This window comes from Echinococcus granulosus (genome assembly GCF_000524195.1).
Source record: "Echinococcus granulosus chromosome Unknown EG_S00012, whole genome shotgun sequence".
Taxonomy (NCBI): domain Eukaryota; kingdom Metazoa; phylum Platyhelminthes; class Cestoda; order Cyclophyllidea; family Taeniidae; genus Echinococcus; species Echinococcus granulosus.
Genome location: NW_020170392.1, coordinates 310,593 through 330,284, shown reverse-complemented (window position 1 = coordinate 330,284; position 19,692 = coordinate 310,593). Strand labels below are relative to the sequence as shown.

At 42.3% G+C, this 19,692-nt stretch overlaps 1 protein-coding gene across 1 annotated transcript; it reads right to left on the bottom strand. All coding sequences in view use genetic code 11, as the record gives it.

The window, feature by feature from the left end:
* Window positions 1–1,039: 1,039 nt before the first annotated feature.
* EGR_02589 (tRNA methyltransferase) lies at window positions 1,040–12,226 on the bottom strand (the record flags this gene model as incomplete). The annotated part of the gene is made up of 10 exons (XM_024491838.1): window positions 1,040–1,237; window positions 1,411–1,512; window positions 1,541–1,643; window positions 4,368–4,415; window positions 4,721–4,961; window positions 8,104–8,355; window positions 9,675–9,797; window positions 9,900–10,106; window positions 11,219–11,325; window positions 12,108–12,226. The coding sequence occupies 10 exons, from the start codon at window positions 12,224–12,226 to the stop codon at window positions 1,040–1,042; spliced, it is 1,500 nt and encodes a 499-aa protein (XP_024353653.1).
* Window positions 12,227–19,692: the final 7,466 nt, after the last annotated feature.

Here is a 19,692-nt window from a genome sequence, read left to right as displayed (position 1 = left end):
AAAGCATTTTTCACAGTTCAGGAGTATTATGTATATAAAATTACTCTCTGACTTTCTCTTCTGTTAGCTCTAGGCAAGAAGGCTTACCGCCGTGCACTTTATTATTCTGTGGCGAAAAATTTTGGCAACGCAAAGACTACCTTTGCAATTTAAGCAGTAACAAGATGAACAAACCGCTTCCTTGATAGCGTCGCAGATCAGCAGAATCACTACTTCAAAATAAACTGATACAATTGAACCGGAGGCAATTCAACGCCTAAAATCCATTCAAGAGTTCATAACGCAAAAAATCTGAGCTCATGCACTTGTCAGCTTTGTGGAATGCACCCACTCCATAGATGGTAAGATGGGTTAGGAGAAAACTGGGATCAAATCTGGAGTGCACCCCCTGCCAGACCCGAACCACTAACAGGAAGATTAACAAAAAAATCCAAACGGTGTCTTAGGCGTAGTCACCTATTTACTTTTCACTAGTGTTCTTACACAAAATATTTGCTTCAAACTGCCTGTTCACTACTTTGGACAAATTGGTTAGATGTTAAAGGATTTCACGGGAGTGAATTTTAACGATGAGTATTTTACTCTCACCGTTCAAACGGAGACACTCATGAAACCTTTCCTTCCGTGTAAAACTGCGAGTCGACGATGAAGACAACCCAAACTACCCGTCAAGTAAAGGGCAGCCGGCCCTTAAATGCTATCCTCTTCCCAAAGAAGGAGAGAAGATAGCTAATACTGCTTACAAACACGCACTTTGTCACCGTATAGTCGCTTCGTATCCTACACTGAGACCAGTGGAACACAGGCTTTGTCACTTCTCTGAGAATTTGGTGATCGGCAAAAAAAAAAGAACCCTGACTATGCATATCGTGCTTATGCGTATCACGACTACTGTGACCATCTTCACCATAACAACATGCAAAAAGGATACATGAAAGTGATCATGCATATATATCCTCGAGAGAGTTCGATAGCAGAAAAAAGTAGCCGATATGTGTACATATCTGACATTCGGGTGAGACCGCAGGCCATGGGAACATTACTCATCCTCATTGACAAGCATATTTGGAATGCCATTGTGGATAGGAAACTCGCGACCCGTCTCAGGACAGACCAAGGTTCCCTCGATCACATCTACCTCCATGAGAGCCTTGTGAGCCAGGTGCAAAAATTCCTCATTATTCTCATAGCCATCAGGTATGCTGTCTGGTAGCTGGCCCACATGATCTGCTCCAACCTGTTGCAGAAGAATTCTCAAATTATGGTAAGATGCCAAACGCAAAACCAGAAAAAACCACTAACATAAGCACAAATTTGTTATACAAATCGACACAAATCAAGGTGTCACTAAAAATGGAGTCCAGGAATAAGGTTCTGTATCATCTAAAAAATTTCCCTTTATCAACTTACCTGCTCAGCTGCGGACTTTAGAACCGTCCACTCAATTTTTGGAATGAAGCGGGCGGTAGTTTTGGCCTCAAAATCCATAGGAGTTATGTCCACTTTTGTGGCCTTTGAGGAAATGTGTTGTGAGAAAAACCTTCACCTTTATAGCAAGGGGATACCCAACTTTAACGGATTTGAGAACACGAGACGTAAGGATGTTGTGGGTGAAAAGTCGCATATTAATGGAGAGTAAGCAGCTAAAAAGCTGAAAAGGTTTTAATTAATTTGTGGACAAGACATATCAAAATGCAAATGAATTCTCCGGCAATCAGGTTATCAAATATAAAAAATTAAGCGGCAGTTACCTCACAGAAGACCTGTGCAATCTGCGACTAACGCATGTTACGAGCAAGGACAAATATAACGCTTAAGCATAGTGAAAATGCAAGAAAAACCCAACTCCCTCACTACAGTGTGTTTAAGGGGAACAACGTGCAAGAACCAACCAATCAAAACCACGAGCGATATGTTGAATAGTGCGCACATGTATAATAAAATAAAACAATTAAACTTAAAGTAAAGCAAAGAATATTAGGCATCATATTAGTTTATTTATGTAAATAACGCATAAGTACAAAAAAAGCAGTGTGTGCTGGCCTAATTTGAGTCTTTCTTTATGCATTAAAGTTGCACCGCATTTTGACATGATTGTATTCCTTAGCTAGTTAAAAATTTTCCCCCAATTTTGTAAATTATTCGTCCTTTCGAAGAAATAAGGAAGCTTAGTCCTGATGGATTTTTGGCTTCGACACATATTGGCAGGCCTTCTTAAACCCTAATGGATGAATATTATCTCTGTTGGATGAAGCAATTTTCAAAAGGCCTTGAATTTTTTGATCTAGTTAGGGTTTACTTTATAGCTAAGTGATTTGGAACTCCGTCTTCTCCTAATTTGATATTTTGAATGATCTATTTAATGGAGAGGTGTGCGACCGTCCTCATCATACACCTCAACTCATTTTTAGATTTCATATCTGATTTGTGCATTTAATGCATGAATGATCGCATTATTACACGAATCCATTTAGTTGACCAGTGGAATACCACGATGTTTAGCTCTTCATCATTTCTAGTGTAACATGTAATGGCTCTAGTACTTTAATCATTTCTACATATTGTAACGTTTTTTGCGCAAGATTTCGTCCTAGTCACCAACCCGTGTTGCATTTACCTATATAGCAGCAAAGCCTCCCCGAACGTCTTTTGATTCCCCACATGGCGATGCTTGTGCTTCTTTTAACTAATTCAAGTTTTTATGAAAGAAAACATCCACTGAGCAGAATTTGCTGTTTTAAGGAACCACTTCAAGTCAATTCGTTTTGCTTACATCGATTCACTTGACTATAAACAAAAGAAACATCTCAACCTAGGCTAGAGTTTAATGGCACAGTAGGCCTGCTTCGCTATGTTGTCGGTTTTGACTGGGGATTTATTCAAAGTTTATTGCCAACTTCTTTAAAAGTACTTTATCAAAGGAACACTAGATATCAGCGATGACTAATAAATACTGAAATCTACATACGTAGAACAGTCACATGTGTAATAATGGAGTTAATCTCGGGTACGGGTGGGGCGAAGCGTTTCCTGTTGACTTAAAATGTCATCCCAGAGTGGCGAAAATACGGGTTAAAGGGAAGTGCTTGGTCGATAGCAGGATCTCGTAGACATCAAATGTGGAATCGCTAATTTGACGCTTTTGCAGGCATTGGGCATTCCTCAAAAACCCGACAACCTTTCCCGACTCAACATCTTTTTAACCGTCTCCACAATGAATTCGCATGGCTGGGTGTTGAATTGCTGCGCGAATAGATGACAACTGTTCATTTCGGATGTGTCAGAGACGCGAACCACAAAACCGAAAATCCTAAAATTATGCAGCACACTTATTAGCAGAAATATCTGAGCATCTTTTTACCAAAAAAACTCGCCTAAGAAAGGTTTATCCAAGGTGATGCGTTCACTTGATTTACTACCCTTTCCCAATCGGCCGTTGTGACCCTGACAATCCCCCAAAGTAGGCACCTCTGTGCAATCAATCGAACGTGATGTCCAAAAAGCGTCTTTTTCCCCTCTATTCGCTAACACAAGTTAGCAAATCAGTTCGCCTAGTGACAAAAAAACCCAACCCCATGGCTTTATTGGGTGTGCACTGGCTTTAAAAATATCCCCGCTCTCACGCGACTCCTCCTCCAACTCCAGCGGCTTCACTGGGCGTAGTCGGATGAACGGACAGGTGTGGCCGAGTGGGCTTCAATTTCACACGAACCTAATCGCTGCCCACGGATTGATACATCAAGGGTTTTGATGAGGACACTTTTAATCAGCACTTAATAGAAAATTGCATTGCTTGGTAGTATCTGTGGACAAAGGGAAGAGTGTGTTTAGAAAAGCTGGAAATTTCTGGGATAATCTAAAGCTTACCACTTAACAAGTGGTAAATTCACACCAATTATAATTTAACCCTTACGATAGCTTCATAGTGAAATGTGGGAAGGTCTTGAGAGAATTTGCACTTTCTAATCGGAGCCCAGTGTCACACGCTGTCCACATGCATGAAGAAAAGTTCAAAGATATGTAATCCATACATTTTGCATTTACGAGTTAAATCCTCCTGGATTTAGCTTTTAACTATGAATGGCGATTGACAAATAACTGCTATAAAAGGTAGCTTGACAAAAACATACACAACAAGCTAAATTTCCTACATCCGTTTGTCGTGTGGGCACAAAAAGCTATGCACAACAGCTATGGAGGCTTCATTTCGCCTTATTTGTCTGGGGTGGAAAGACAGGCATGGTTTTCTGTATTTTAAAGAATGCTTGGCCAAATAATATTAGTCACGAACCCGTTTATTAATACTTTCCGAGTCGTTCGGTAATGTATGGCTTGTAATAATAAGAAGGGACAAAATGACAACTTACTTCCGTCCGTTGTTAGTGTTCGCGTTTTCTGAATTGTTTTCCATCAACCTGAAGTTAAGTGGAAAATATATGGCGACGCATTTCTCTGTAGCATGACTTTTTTGACTGCGCATAGCAGTCCCCGTCAAATGGTGACTCTAATAACATTCCTGGATCAGTACTTTTCCAACCGCCTACACTGCATAAGGTTTAGTCTTGCCACATGGTAAGTGCCCAAAATCTAACTGTAAGTATGATTTGCACATTATATAGGGGTATTTTCTGCTAAGTAGTGCTTCGTTTTCTAAAAGCATGGACAAAACACGCAGTCCAGAGAGGGCGAAGGAGAGAAGGGGCTGAGGCCCTCGACTTACGTTCTGCCGTAGGGATCAGCGCCAATGTAGAGGAAGGAGTCAGCACCAAAATGCCGACGAAGGAATTGTCGACAGTGAAGGTCAGTCAAGGTCACACCCTCAGGACTGACGCGGAAGCTGACGACAATGGGACGGAGGTGCGAGCTCTGCGTTCGATGGATTGTGTCCATAGCCGAGCTGACAGCATTGCTGCCGTTCAGAAAGAAGACGTCAAAGGTGCCCAGATAGAAGACCTGGAATTCTAGCAGCAAAATAGCAGCTTTAAAAGTACCCCCATAATTGTTTTTTGTGTACTACTTTTGTACACTCAAATGGTCACAAAAAGTGAAAATGCAAGACAACTGTTACTACTGCTACCGAAAGAGTGGGACAATTCATGTACATTTTGAATCGGTTTTAGACGATACCGAAACTCATCAGTTCAACAAGCAACTGTGGAAATTAGAGACGCTCTCAGGTAATCCTTTGATTTCTAATCTTATGGACATTTTTGTTGACAAGCATCGTTAGCCCTGGGACCTTCAACCAACATAAAAATAAATCGATTAGTTGTTTAACCTAAGAGTCCGCCAAGCCATGCCAGCAACCCCAACCCCTCTCTTCGCCGACATCACATATCCTTTTTAATGATTACGACCCCATTCGACTTCATGGGGTCTCGGGATGCTACATTGATGGCAACGGAAAGCGAATCCCGATCTCTGCGGCCGTGGACCATCTGAAGAAACCCGCTATGGAGCTGTCAACGGTACCTGTATGAGGATGTCAGTGGAGAGGACACACGCCACCTCCTTCACCTCTCTACTAGTTGGATAGACCCAGATAAATAGATAAAGCTGGGTAGTACTCAAACGAGCACGAAGTAGCAAGGCGGAATAGAGGCAGTTTATTAGCACCAAGCCATTTTAACCCCGCCCTTTGTTAAGTAACTGCTTCCAGGCCAGCGTTGTGTCAATTAGTGATGGCCATACGTGATGGCCAACGCAATCCTCCGTCCCCAAATGCAGCTACTAAACAGGGCTAAGCTCCAATTCCAGTGGTATCATTAGCATGAATCAGTGTTGTAGTCAAATGCTATCCGCACTTTCACACAGATTCTATAACTGGCGTGTATTGTTTGTGGGCATTTCTCCTTACAGCACCGGCTACGTTATGATGACCATGAGGACGACGCTTTAAAGAGGAGAGGAGGACTATGCAATACTTTAACCATTTGCCTAACTCTTTGTTTTGATTTTGTGTGCATTGAAGGGTTCGCGATAGTACCTTCATTAGGCCACATGGCCTCTGGGCCATGCCTGTAGTCCCTGAGTCGGTAATATATATTCTGCCCAAGCATTACTCCTTTTTCCGTCTTCAGAAAAGACTCGGGGCGCTAGAAGTAACTACAGTTCTTGCCAATGTTTTAATGCTATCGCATTCTTAGATTGCGAAAAGCTCTACTGAGGCAGCATCTCTCACACTTTCTTGTCGGCATAATTTATGAGTAAATAATGTGATTTCGTGGATGGAACAAAGTCAATAGGGAATGCCTAATTCATTTCGTACCATATTATGGACTCGCCTCTCTTTTTGGATCACTCATGCTTTCTAAGGAAAGTGTAATCTAGACGGTGGTTTCCACATTTCGCCACCATGACTTGTAAGTCACACAATCAAATCACTAATTTCAGGGAAATTTGACAACTAATGCTTGGTTCATTTGATATACTGGAAAAATTAGCGGTTAAAACATTTCCATTCCGTCTAAGGCACAATATCAGGATTTACGGATGCCCTGTTAGAGACGCCTAACACTAGGGGTCAGCTTCACAACCTCCATTTGTGCCTAAATTTCAGCCTTCTGTAAAGAATATGCTTCTTCCACTTGCAAGTCGGATTATTTTCAGGAACTCTTAAAGAATGGCATATTACATCCTTCCGGGCAGCCAAGTATAATTGAGTTTTTCTACTCAAAGGTGTCTGAAATCTTCACTTTCGTTATATGCCCATCCTTGCACAAAATGGTCAACTAGCAGAGTTGATGGTTATAAAGTACTACACAATACATTTGCGAGGCATAAAAATGCAGCAAAAACAAAAGATTTGCACCTTCCACCTTTGGCCTCGACACCGAGGGACATTTTTCCAACTTTAACCTAAAACCGAATCGCCTTGAATGGGCTAATGGATCGTGCTGCAAAATGCTAGTGATAAATGTCCACATTTTAATCCTATGACAAATTGGAAAGATAACAACTTTTTCCTGTTATTTTCTACTTGACCCTTTGCACCCGGATTTATAAATCAATCAGGTTAAATCAAGTTACAAATGGAATCCCCTACCGGTATTCAGTCCACCTTGTGAATCATGAAATCGGAAAGTAGGTCCTGCTTTGAAGGCCTAACTGAATTATTCCCCGGCCGGGTCCAAATATGACCAACGTGGCATTGCAGCCTCTACGGTGCTTAAAGGATTGCATCTAGCGTTTCAGCAGTTTTATTATCCCTTAACTTCAGGTGTAACTCAATCTCCACTGGAGTGATCAGATAATTTAGATGAAATTTTTACTTATCCAGGCGTTTTCGACTTTTTGACTTCACTTTGTTTTATTCACTCTGCGTTGAAATCCAATTCCACCAAATGTGTAAATGCCTCAGTGGCAGGTACAAAGGGATTCACCTGTTAACAGTACCGAAGAGTATTGCTTAAACCATTCCTGCCACAATTTGTTTAAACTGATAGTTTTACGTGGCATTCACTATCCTCTTTCATTAATAAATGATCAAGGTGGCCACTTTAGTGATTTGTACTGATCTGACAAGTGGTCCAATGAGAATGCATCTGCAGGACCTCTTTAATCCTTGCGACCCATGCCGCCATCTGCCGGCGTAGCTCTCCAGCCGTGCTCGAAGCCTTACAGACCTCCTGGATTTACCAGTTTACCATAACTTCTGGGAAGATCTGAGAAGCTACAGACCCAACGGAAACTTAAGACCTCATACTGAAATTAGCTCCAATTCAATCTTCAACTGTGCTCCAATTAAAGCGATGTAATCCGCTGATGTCTGACTTATTTATACATTCTTATACGCGAGACCTTTTAATCTTCCGCGTTACTGATTCCGCGCAGCTAGTCTGTCAGGGTTTCTGTGGTTCCACCATAGTGTTCCATGGACTCTTGTGTCCTATGTCAATCGACGCACGTAATTTTGGAGTCAGCCAAACGAATGGCGGTAAATTTTACTACTGTATTAATGCTGATAAAAAACCAAAATCTATATTTTGAAATTGTCTTTGAGACCTTATGTAGTCCTCACTCCTCACCAGGAATGAATTTAAAACCGTGGTTGCAAACACCTCCAATGATGAAGGTGTAGATGGTGGGAAGATGGAAACTTACCGATAGAATTGCTTTCGTTGTATCGGAGTGGCGGCAATGGGATGTCAGCGTTCACCAGACTGAGTGTGGAGGAGGCCGGGTAGCCAGGCAGACGGAGGACGCAGGGCAGTGCCCCCGAGCATTGGCAGTGGTAGGCGACGAGATCCACCAGACTCCTGAACTTCGGCTCCATCTCCGTGCCTTGAATCTGGAAACAGCCCTCCGCGCTCTCTCCTATCAGAAAGTGTCGGATCGACTGCTCACCCGTCAGCCCTGTAGCACAGGCAGAGACACATTTCGGAACCCCACTGTAGCGAAACGACACCGCCGTCACTCACATGCGGTTAGCGTATCATAACATGCAGTCATATTGTTGTTGAACAATCAAAGATGCCACATGGTGGACCTTCCTCGTCTCTCGCATTCCCACTCCTTTCAGTCCACAACATTGGAACGGGTGTCGGTGTAGAAAATACAATAAACAGACTCGTTCCCATCTCAGATGAAATCTCGTTGTCCTCCACTTAATCATGATACTATTTCAGCATCTTCTTTTTCCTAGTTAACCGTCACCACTAGTAACTTCCCATCTATGCGCAACTTATTTGAAGCCGTTCCATAGGCAAGTGATCGAGGTTTGCTGGTTTCATTATCCTTCTACGTCAACTTCCCTTGTATAATCCGAACAGAGTTAAGCTATTAGCAACCTTTTCCAACCTCTTGAAAGCAATATGCTAGTTTTGATGGGATTATGTGATTGAACCGGCATCGATGTAAGGTACTTATTCAAGCCCTGGATCAGGATATTCACTATAGAGGCTTATTAGGCCTTTTTGGAGAGGCGATGGGGTTAATGGCAATCGAGGTAGGGCAATTAGCGCCTGACGTCGGAATGTTATAGACCAATGTTTATACAACCCTAACTTGGCATTTAAATATTCTAATTCACTTTGGGGTAAATTGTGGATCTTCACCGAAAATTACGCTAATTAATGCTAATTTCTGTACTAATCAAGGACTTCAATACACGCTGAATTTGCTTATTCCTTTCTTCAGCGTTCAGAGCATATCCTGGCATTGCCGGAGAGGTGTACCGAAGGAGGCCAAATGGCTCTCCTCATAATAGCCCTAAACAATGCAATTTGCTTTAAAACAGCTGTATGCATCTCTCAAGCTGCTATTCGACAGCTCGGGTAACGGCGCAACGGCCTCATCACCGACACCCCAAACAGGTTGAGGTATACAATTTAGTCTGGCAGACAAACCCTTAACGTCACGCAATTGCCATTTTGACAAAACAGAAAGAAAAATCATCTCGCAAAATCCAAGAATAGGTTGGCATTTTCATGCTGTCAGGTTGGTTAGACTTTCCTAAACTAGACGGAAAGCTCTTTAGCGGCTTCACGAGTGTTTCGAGAGGTGAGGACTTTTTGAAAGAAAAATCTAGAAAGGGAAAAGTGAGAAAGTTTAAAGGTAGTTAGCTAAAAGGTTTAAACAGGCTGTTAATTGCATGTCATGAAAGAACATTCACGTGGGCCGAGAAATCGCCTTGGAATGGGTAGTGCTTGTTCAGTAGAAGTGGGCGAACTCACCGCCATAATTGTTAGTGTTTTCATTATCCTTCGTTTTGATGCTCAATCCATAGCAACTAGGATATCGGGAACTCGTACGAATGACAAAACCCCCAGGAGGTTGTTTCTTGAGATACTGTACGCCTAGGCGGCAAGAATAATGAAGTGCGTGCTTAGTTAAAACTTTTCCGGTCATCAAAAGGATCCGCTTTCAGCAACTCAAGAAAGATCGGTCAATCAACCTACTGGCATCTCGCGAAAAGTTGGGTCTGAACCATTGGTTGAAGGTGCTTTGGGAGGTGTTTTGGAAAAAATTCTGCTTCTTGTTGGCGCCCTCACCCAGCCAGTGGGAAAACTGGCTCATGGTCTCATGTGGCGAGGCCTGTGAGTTAAGGGTACCCCATTGCTGCGGCGTCAGGGTGCCCATGCTCGGTGCCAATCGCAGGGTCGAGTCTGAAACAGATTGAAAGGTTTGCTTAAGGGAATGACCACAGCTTCGGCTCCGAGCAAATGCAGAAATCTGTGTTTATCTCCCAGTCTAATGACATTCGTGTCCATATCCAAAGAACTAGTGTTCTTAACGGGAAGATTTGTATGTGAAATTGTTTCCTCAAAGTGTCATAAGCCTTCACCGTGGGGAGTTGAAAAGCCTCCTCCCTAAGGCGGACCATCATTTCAGTTCACTGAATGCAACCACCAACTTTCTGATCATCAGTAATTGTGGAATTAACTTTGAAGCTCTTACATGCAGATGCATCTCTTGCAAACTTAAATAATGAAGCCATGCAAGGGTGCAGCGAAAGTAAATCGTGTTTTTCAGGGCATCGGACATGTAGGATGTGACCTGGTAACACACAAGTTCACCCGGCCACAAGAATCGGTATTTGACTCTCCCAATGATAAGATCGCCTGGAGAGTCCGCATTTCACTCGTGTCCATCACAAAATAAAATGATAGGATTGAACGGTGTAGGAAACAGGCAACAACTATTCAGGTGCATTTGGACACCTTGGATGGAAAGGGAAATTGGTGGCTCTTTATTGACTCTAGCCACTGGTGTTAGACTGGTAAACCACTTGAAGTATTCACCATTATTATATAAACATTTCAAGGAATAACTTTCTGGCCAGCCCACACAAAAGAATGCTTTGTTACTGATGTGTTTTTACCTAGTGTTGTCACGTGGTGACCTAAGGAAATAATTACCTACTGTCTTTCCTTTAAACCTTTCAAAAGTTGGTCCAGCACGTACAACAATATCTTTGCTGATAACTCTTCTCCTTACGCTTTCTACTTTCAACTCTGAAGAACTTGTTTTGAGGCCCTACGTTTCTTTTCCCCGAGTAGTAATCTTTTCCAGATGATGAAAATGAGGGTAAACATGTATCGCCACGGTCAACCTTATTTTCAAACCACAGGATGCATGAGATGCGACCTGATGACATTCATTTTAAGTATTCTAGAGTTTACCAAACCTTCGGGCGATCAAGTGATAGCTAAAATTTCTTTGCCCTGTTTTTTAATTTGGATCCGAGATACTACACGTTCCAATGTACTTAACACACTTTCCTTATCGGGCTCCGCCTTAGCGGAAAATCCCCTACCATAGCTCAGGTGCTCCTCCTGTTCTGATATGACACTAAGACTTTGACTATCGAAATGATCCCTTCCCCTACAAAGATCATCTACAGTCTGTTGGTAACAAGCGATTACGTGCATCTATGTATCACGTAATTGTGACCCCTGCGTCGGATGGGGAAATTAGGGCGTCACACAATAGGTGGTGAAAGGGTTAAAGTAACACCGATTAACTGCTTAGGCAATAAAATGTTCGTCTGTTGGAAAATCCCACTTCCGAATGCAAGGAATTACATGAAAACCCATCGAAAAATGTCCTTGGACTACTGCTGGCCATCATTATGGTGGAGGTGAATGAGAATCGAGGATATTGCACATTTGGAGGGTGATTCATTCTACCTTTATGGGCTCTACCTCGGTGCTTTGACTTACCCCATCGTGCGCCGTTTTCCCCATGCGGGAGATACCTAAAAATTGAAGAAAGACATTTGTTGATAAAATATGCTTCGAGATTTACGTGACCGAATTACAGCCGAGTGAATACCCACTTCCCATAGGTTAAAAGCCAGGCGATATTCGAGGGACCAAGGGTTAAAATAAATTTTACCAGTCAACATCACGGTGTCACGTTGGTCCTAGGAAATGTTCCACCTACGTACTAACTTCCTTACTCATTTAACTGACTGTGTTACTAACTTTAAGCTACCTTTCCAACACATCTATCACGTCATGACTCAATAAAGTGTTTACAATAGTAGGGAAAGGTCAAGGCTGCTGAGGGAAACGTCGGCACCAGAAGTGGAAACCAATGTGGCGGGTAAAGCTATCCTCCACGTCACCCCATCCTACGAAGGGAGATGTTCAGAAATGACTTACCTTTTTATGTATTTCTCGCCACAGAGCTGAGTTATTTCAGTCCTGTATCGTCCATTAGGACAGTTGTCTGCAATGCAGGAGAGAGTATTAAATTTGGTGAGTCGTTTTATGAGGTACATACCACTTATAAATGCCACTTTTATGTCTCAAAGTCCGCCAAATATTTCTATCTGGTGATCTTCGCGCTATTTTTTGCTCCTGCTTACAGCTTTTTCATAAACTTCCCCTTCAAAGAGCAGCTTAAATTGTTCAAGGGACACGAGGCACTTGAGTCAACCCAAAATTGCGTCATCAAGGTCATTGAACCCCACCTTGCATTATTTACTTGCCTCACAATAACCATGGAAGAAAAGTTCTCCCCAATATAACTTGCAACCAAAGCTTTGGTCTCCATAAATCCTCAGATGGCGTTTGGGAGGGATTGGCGTTTTAATAATTACTCATACAACGCGCCTTCGATAAAGAGATACTAAGCTAGGAGGCGGTTCAAACACGGGATGAATCTCCGTTTGCCCCTAAACGAGTCCTTAAAGGGGAGTGCGACAATCAGACGAAGAGGATTCAGCACAGACTCAAATACTTACGGTAGATTCGTTCACCTTGACTGCGAGAACGAATGGTGGAGGAGCCAATCAAGTCGATGGGAATTTGGTACAACTACAGAGGCAGCAAATAATAATCAAAAAACAAAACTCAGAGGTATAGTCCCTAAAATACTGCCTATGTATTCAAAAGTTCCCCCTCCTAGGGTACTTGACACAAGAAATCGTCGATGCCTATTTGCTACTATGTAATATAGCAAGTCCAGTCTCTCCGCATTCTTGCCTGTCAGCTTGGTGGGCAATCCTTTTGCCCGAATTCATTTGGCAGTCTACGATCAACAATTTCGACATTTAACGCTTCTGAACTTCAACAGGGTGTAGGAGGGACCTGAATAAAGTGCACACACCGAAGCCACAGATCATGTGGCCACATTGACCGTGAAGTCTTCTACCGCGTTGGAGTGGCCAATCATCACCCCGACTCCTTCAAGTGAACTTGATATTTTATAATTCGTGAACTTTCCTTTTCACCGGCCTCCTCGTAGTAGGTAAAGAAGCGGAACTACCTGGGGAATTGCTTACATTCTAATTTCACTTGATACCTTAGTTGGAATTGGATGAAAAGCCACATAAACGCTATTGCATGGCACCAATCTCTGTTCCCTCCTTCACCCAGTGTATAAAAAAAAAATGAATTGAATTTTGTCTACTAGGAGGCATGTCCCTATGGCAAAGATTTTGTCTACTGCTGTGAACTTTTCTTCTTTCCATTTTCAAGAGAATAACTAAAATTAGTTGAACTTACTGTTGGCTGAGAGAGGTAAATCGACTTCCTTGAGGTATGATTATCTAAAAATGCATCAAGTTAAAAGAAGATAAGGATTTCCAAAAACATATTTCTTGCCTAGCATTTTCAGTTAGTAAACAATAAAAAATAGCATGCATAAATAAATTTTCCTTTTTCAGTACTAGTACAAGGTCGGATAAGCACGTTTGCCACCTTGGGTTCATTTGTAGGCGAGGAGAGAGGTCATTCACAAATTCAGTGACAGTGTGATACGAATGAATGCATTCACCGCCGACTGAGTGTGGATAAATGGGATTACAAGGGTCACTTGACCATATTAGAAAAGAGGCTTAAATTGCGCGAAGAGAGGCACCTATACGCACCTCCCACTTTACCATGAAGACGAACGCGGTAAACGCAGCGTACCGATTGATCGCGCTCAAATAAGTAGGGGGTTTTACACGATGTCATAAACGAATGATCACGAGTAATGTAAATAATAAAACCTGGAAACCAAATAACCACTAAGCTGAGGCGGTTTGTTACTCTTATGGTTTGGATTAAGGAAGGACATCGAACTCACCATCAACCATGCTTCTGGTCAGTTGCATTTCCCTTTAATGAGACACTGAGCGTTCGACGATATGATGCGATGCGGTGTCACGCTGCCATTTCACCGCCCTACCTCCCTCACTCCTTTTGGTTAACAGACTAGAGAGCGGTGTGAACTTTGCCTCGACAGAGACTGCTGCTTCTGCAGCTACAGTGGTGCCTTTCTGTGTCAGTTGGGCTGGCAGGTGCGCGCGCGTGCAAACATACGACTTGACCCGTCCGACGAATCAGATTGGTTCGAGCGCGCCCGGCCCACCTGCTGTAATGCATGTTGCTATTCTGTTTCTTCTTTCAAATGGTCACCAATTGGTAAAACACCATCAGTAAGGTGTCACATATCTTTAGCTGAAGCACCATATAAAATTATTTACATTTTGACCGAATGAGAGTTTGATTTAAAGGAAGTCCTGCTTTATATCGAGATCTCTTATTGAGAGAGCATATGTGCTACCCCCACTATGACACTTAGACATTTTTGCAGAATAATATCTCCCCTCGAAACACTCAATGTTTGACAGAAGTAAACCTCCATTATAGCCACTTTTCTCCAGTTAATGCCAAACACCACTTGCCCACTTATTTGAGGTGAGTGTGATCGACACCCCTTATGTACGAGATCTTACCGATCAAGAACACACCAAAGTGGATCACACTAAGCCTCTCTAACACATTGATATCCACTTTCTTGGCTTTTACCTTTGTACATTTGGATGATGGATGGAAAGGAAAGATACACGGGATGAAAGCAGGGGCGAAAGCTTGGTGAATCAAATTTCACCACAAACGGGAAATTGGCCGTTTAAATTTCCAACTGTTTCATGAAATCAAATGAACTGGAAGAACCTATGCACTCTGTTGTTTTTTAAATGTCCTAACTTAGGAAATAATAATAATTCATAGAAGATATGCCAACCAACTTCTTTCGCTTTACACCAGAAGGCTTATACAGATTTTGCTGAACTTTAAAATAAATGGGAAATGAAATTCTCACACTTTAATGTTGGTTCGCATGAGGTGGGATGTTTTAACACAGAAAACTAGTAGCAGGGTTTCTCCGTCAGAAATTTGAGGCTTTTATGTAAATGCTGTAGCGTGAATGCGAATTCAAATCCCAGCCGAATCCTAATCCTCACCTAAAGGTAAATTAGAAGCTTGGGGAACGAAGTACGCTGACGGAGCAAGCAGATCCTAGAAAGCGGCTACAATTGTAATGCTAGGACTGTTTAATCCTTCATTTTGGTTTCGTCGGCACATAAGGCTCCGCCTTTGTGCTTCCACTGGGTGGCATGACCTCCTCCCCATGCCATCAACCCCCACTTCTTCCGCCTGTCGACAATGCTTACTTTGCCATAGGATCGCATTTTCTTTCATCTTTAGGGAAATCTGGGATAGCTGCACGACAAGTTTGCTTTTTACACCATAACTTTTATCTGAACGAAGACTATATTTGAAGCCTTACTGTTAGATGCTTGTGGAAGTAATTTTACAATTTCAACGCTTGCAACGTATCTAGTGCTTACAGCAGTGCAAATTTTTGGTATACTGGATGCCAATTTATATTACGACTTATTTCGAACATTATCTTTTAGGTGAGAAGTGGCCAGTTTGCGTCAAACATGTGACAGAGAGGTTGCCTTCAACTCCTGGGGGGGAAATTTAGAGCCCTAAGCCATTTCTGAGGACGAGAAAGTAATAATAATAGAGCGAAATATCAATCGCCTGCGTAGAGACGCGCTGAGAGGCTAATGGCATAGCTTGAAGGCCATGATGCCCAGTGAAAGTACAAAGGCGGAGACTCAAGTGCCCGCGAGACCAAAACAAGCTGTTAAACTAATGCTCCAAGTAGTACATAGCCCCTCCCTTTTTGAGCGTTGTCCCCACTGTTCCCTTGGCCAGCCATCACAATGCAACTGGTGCTGTAAGGAAAACATTCACGAACCAACTGCGCTGGTCAACGAACTCTCGTGCAATTGAGAAGACACCTGACCATAACGTCACTGGTTCCTCCAGGCAAATGCGATGGATCTAGAGTTTTTTCCTGTTTGGTAGCTGGATTTGGGAAGAGAGAACGTGCTGGCTATCTTCAGTCCTAAGAGTAATGGCCGGAAGGAACGGGGTTTAAAATAGTTTTGTGGGGATAGCATTTTGCGTCTCTTCCTCCTCATCACTTTGGTTGCATTACAGAGCTACCTAGTCATTTCTATCTGAGTTCTATCCAGCGAGTAGATAGATAGAGGAGGTATTGCATGTTAGCTTCAATGACATCTTCATATCGGTACCGTGGGCAGCTCTGTACCTGACTTTTTTAGATGGATCACGGCTACCACTAGCTTTGCTTCAGATGTTGATGACGTTCCTACAGAATACGAGACTGGAGTAATTGCGGAAGATAAACGTCATTTTCAGGCATTCTGCTAGTATTCATAACATATTTTTGCAGAGGTAATATATGCCCTTTTTCCCTCACGTTAAGGTTTAGCATTCAAGAATGGAAATCAAGGGTTCGCCTTCCCTACTACCAATGTAGCACCTCGAGTCCTTTCTGAAGACAAAAGAATTCAAAATACTAGGGTAGAGTATGGATTGCCGACGTAGGGAAGAGCTGGGGCCCACTGACATGGGCCGGAGGCCATGCTGCCGGGCAAAAGTACCATGACTGCAGCATTCAGCGCCCACGTAGCCAAAACGAGGAGTTAAGCAAGCAATCAAGGTATTACAGAAACCATCGTCGATCCCTTTAAAACTTTGACGTCATACTCTTCTTCTTACAAGAGTAGGAAAGTGGAATTGGCATGGAAAAAGCTATAATCCCTTACTACTTTTCCAACTCAATGGCAAAACTCCACATTGTTTAGTGCAAATGAATACGTAACGTCCTCCACAGCCAAAGTAAGGGAGCCTTGAAAATGACTTTATTGATTAACTCCCTTTTTAAACAGGTTGAACACAAATCTAACACTGCTTTTGTGTCAGATTATTCGTGTGACCTGCAAGAGTTCACTAATGTATCGTAACACTTAAGGTCAAAAGCAGTGCCTAGTACTTCTGAACCTGAAGGAAGACTCAATTTGCAGTGGCAGCAAAAATTTTTTGTGCTGCTTTTTTGCACTTGATTCATAAATTCATCCAAACCTGAACGAAGCGTGTAGCAGCCTCAAGTGTGCATTTACTATTTACCACTACAGTGCAAACTAACACCGCGACACCATTTGAAGGTCTACGCATGTGGCCATAAATTTTATAGCAAATAAAATCCTAAGGTTGCTAAAAGTGACTAGTTAAAAACAGGATTTGAAAGACAACAGGCGGATTCCATCACATGATCACACGCGTTTTTAGGAATAATGAAAGTTCACTGGGAGGGTTTATTCAAATGACAAGTTGAATAAATATGTTTTTGTGATTTCAGCAGTTGAATTCAGGTGATGGGTACTGCAGGCAGTTAAATAAATTAGTTTCTTCGTTAAAGTCCCCGCCACTATTTGTGTTTGACTTCCTCACCCTAACGCCGCGTAAATGTGAAAATCAAACTACTCTATGTGTGAAGAAATGTTACCAGAGGGATGCGGGGGATGAAGCTCGAGATGAGTTGGGATAAGCCCCCCCGCCGCAGGAGCAAGTATGCTCACGGGTAGGGTTCGCCTTATGCACTCCGGAAAATAACAAATAGTCATTTCGGATGAAGTCTTTCTTGCAAATCTTTGACGTAAACGGCATTAAATGAACAAATCTTAGTTGTCAATGCGAGATAAAGCAAACTATCAACTTCAAGAAGGAACACCAGACAAAAAAAATACGACAGGTATAGCCAGCTTAGCATTTACCAAGAAAGAGAACTAGTGCAGCCCCATGGATCCATTTTACCCTTGCAGTACGTCACACGTTCAAACATCCATGCGCAAAGGTGCGCTCCGAGTGATAAAGATTGTCTCATTAACAAATTGTTTCGTCTACAATGCACAGATCCTCACACAACCACTCACGGATTGGTTGTTATAGAATGCGCTCTTGTGAAGGTGCACCATCAATCGGATACAAGGATGAGGCCTAAATGTTAGCGAATAAAAAATTTGACTAGAATTGGATGTGAAGGAAAAGGCCCTCTGGAGAATACCAGAGAAGGTACTCAAGAGAAAGACGAAATAACGAATGCATATTTATTTGAAGACTCCATTCAGGTAGTAAGCTGGCTGATTCGACGGACGATGCGACTAGGAAGATCTCGTCGGTGCCTAGGAAGGAGGGAAAACGGATTCCTAATAAAACTCAGGCGATTTGTAAAAAAACCCACCCTCCTGCAGTGTATGATGTCTCCCACCAGTTAATCTGGGCGATTTAATAGTCGGAAATTGGAGGTAGAGAAAGAAGGTCAGAAATATTAGAGCTGCGACACATAGAGCCACTAATATTCCCGTAAAGTGACACTACATAAAAACATTTGTTAATGTCGATATGAGGCTATTTAAAAATGCATGAGTCTACTGTGGTGACCTGATTTCTCTTTAAAGTGTGTTCATCCAAGTAGACATTTAATTCTACCAGGTTGCACTTTCAGTTTGTAATTGGTATTCGGACCACGCTAATGGCCCTCAGCTCTTTTCTGTTTTGCTAATATAAGTCATTCTACAGTACTTTAGCTTGTTACAGCTTCAAGGAAGACAAGAGGTGCATCACTACAGATTGTAACTTTAGATGTTTTTGACAAAATTTGGCAAAATTTGTGATGACTTGTACCTCCTCTGTTAAGTAGATTATTTTGAATCATGAATATGCACGACGGGTTCAATTAGTTTACAGCACAAAGTGCCGATCAGTGCCTAACCTCATAAGAACTGTGTAGTAAGATACCGGGGCACCGCAGCAACTGATAGAAAAATCTGTTTTTCAAAAATTCATGATTTTTATCCACCATGGCCAAGTGCTTTGTTTTACTTACCGCGTCTGCAGTGTGCATTACTGAGTGTGGCACTTGTCACTGTGGAGGGCTTTGTGCGCGCTTGCCAGCCTTTATGTGTGGTTCTCTCCGGCATTGACCTCATAGCCTGTTCTAGCTTGCCGAACGACAAGGCAGTTCTCCGTTTACATTCACAGTTTACCAAATCACCGTTGTTTTAGGTGGGTTTCATAAGTTTTCTCGCCTGTACTAGAATGTCTTAACGCTGCAATGACGCAAGTATTTATTCACTCTTGAGACTCCGATTTGCACAAATTTCCCTGTTTGACTTTGACTGGGACTTTGGTCCCGCATAGGAGTGCATACATTTGAACTGCTTTACTGTATATCTCTCGGAGTGTGCGGAAGTATTTAGAATTTTGCCATCCAGTTCTCCAAAGATGCCTTTTCTGGATTAAATATTTCACTTAGAATACGGTACCTCCCAGATCTTGATATTGCCTTCTTTTATTGCTGCTTCCCTGTGTTGTAGAATTGTGGAATTTTATGGCAAATCTTCCACATACATATTTCATCTATCAGTGATAGTCAGTTCATGCGTTCTTACATAGATGATAGATTATGTAGACTGACAACAGTCTGGCCTACTTTTGAACCACGTATTAGAATTTCAACTATTTCAAATGCTATACAATTTTAGTTCAACGTCGGTGTTGAACTATGATCAAATCGAGCGTAGTATCTTACCGG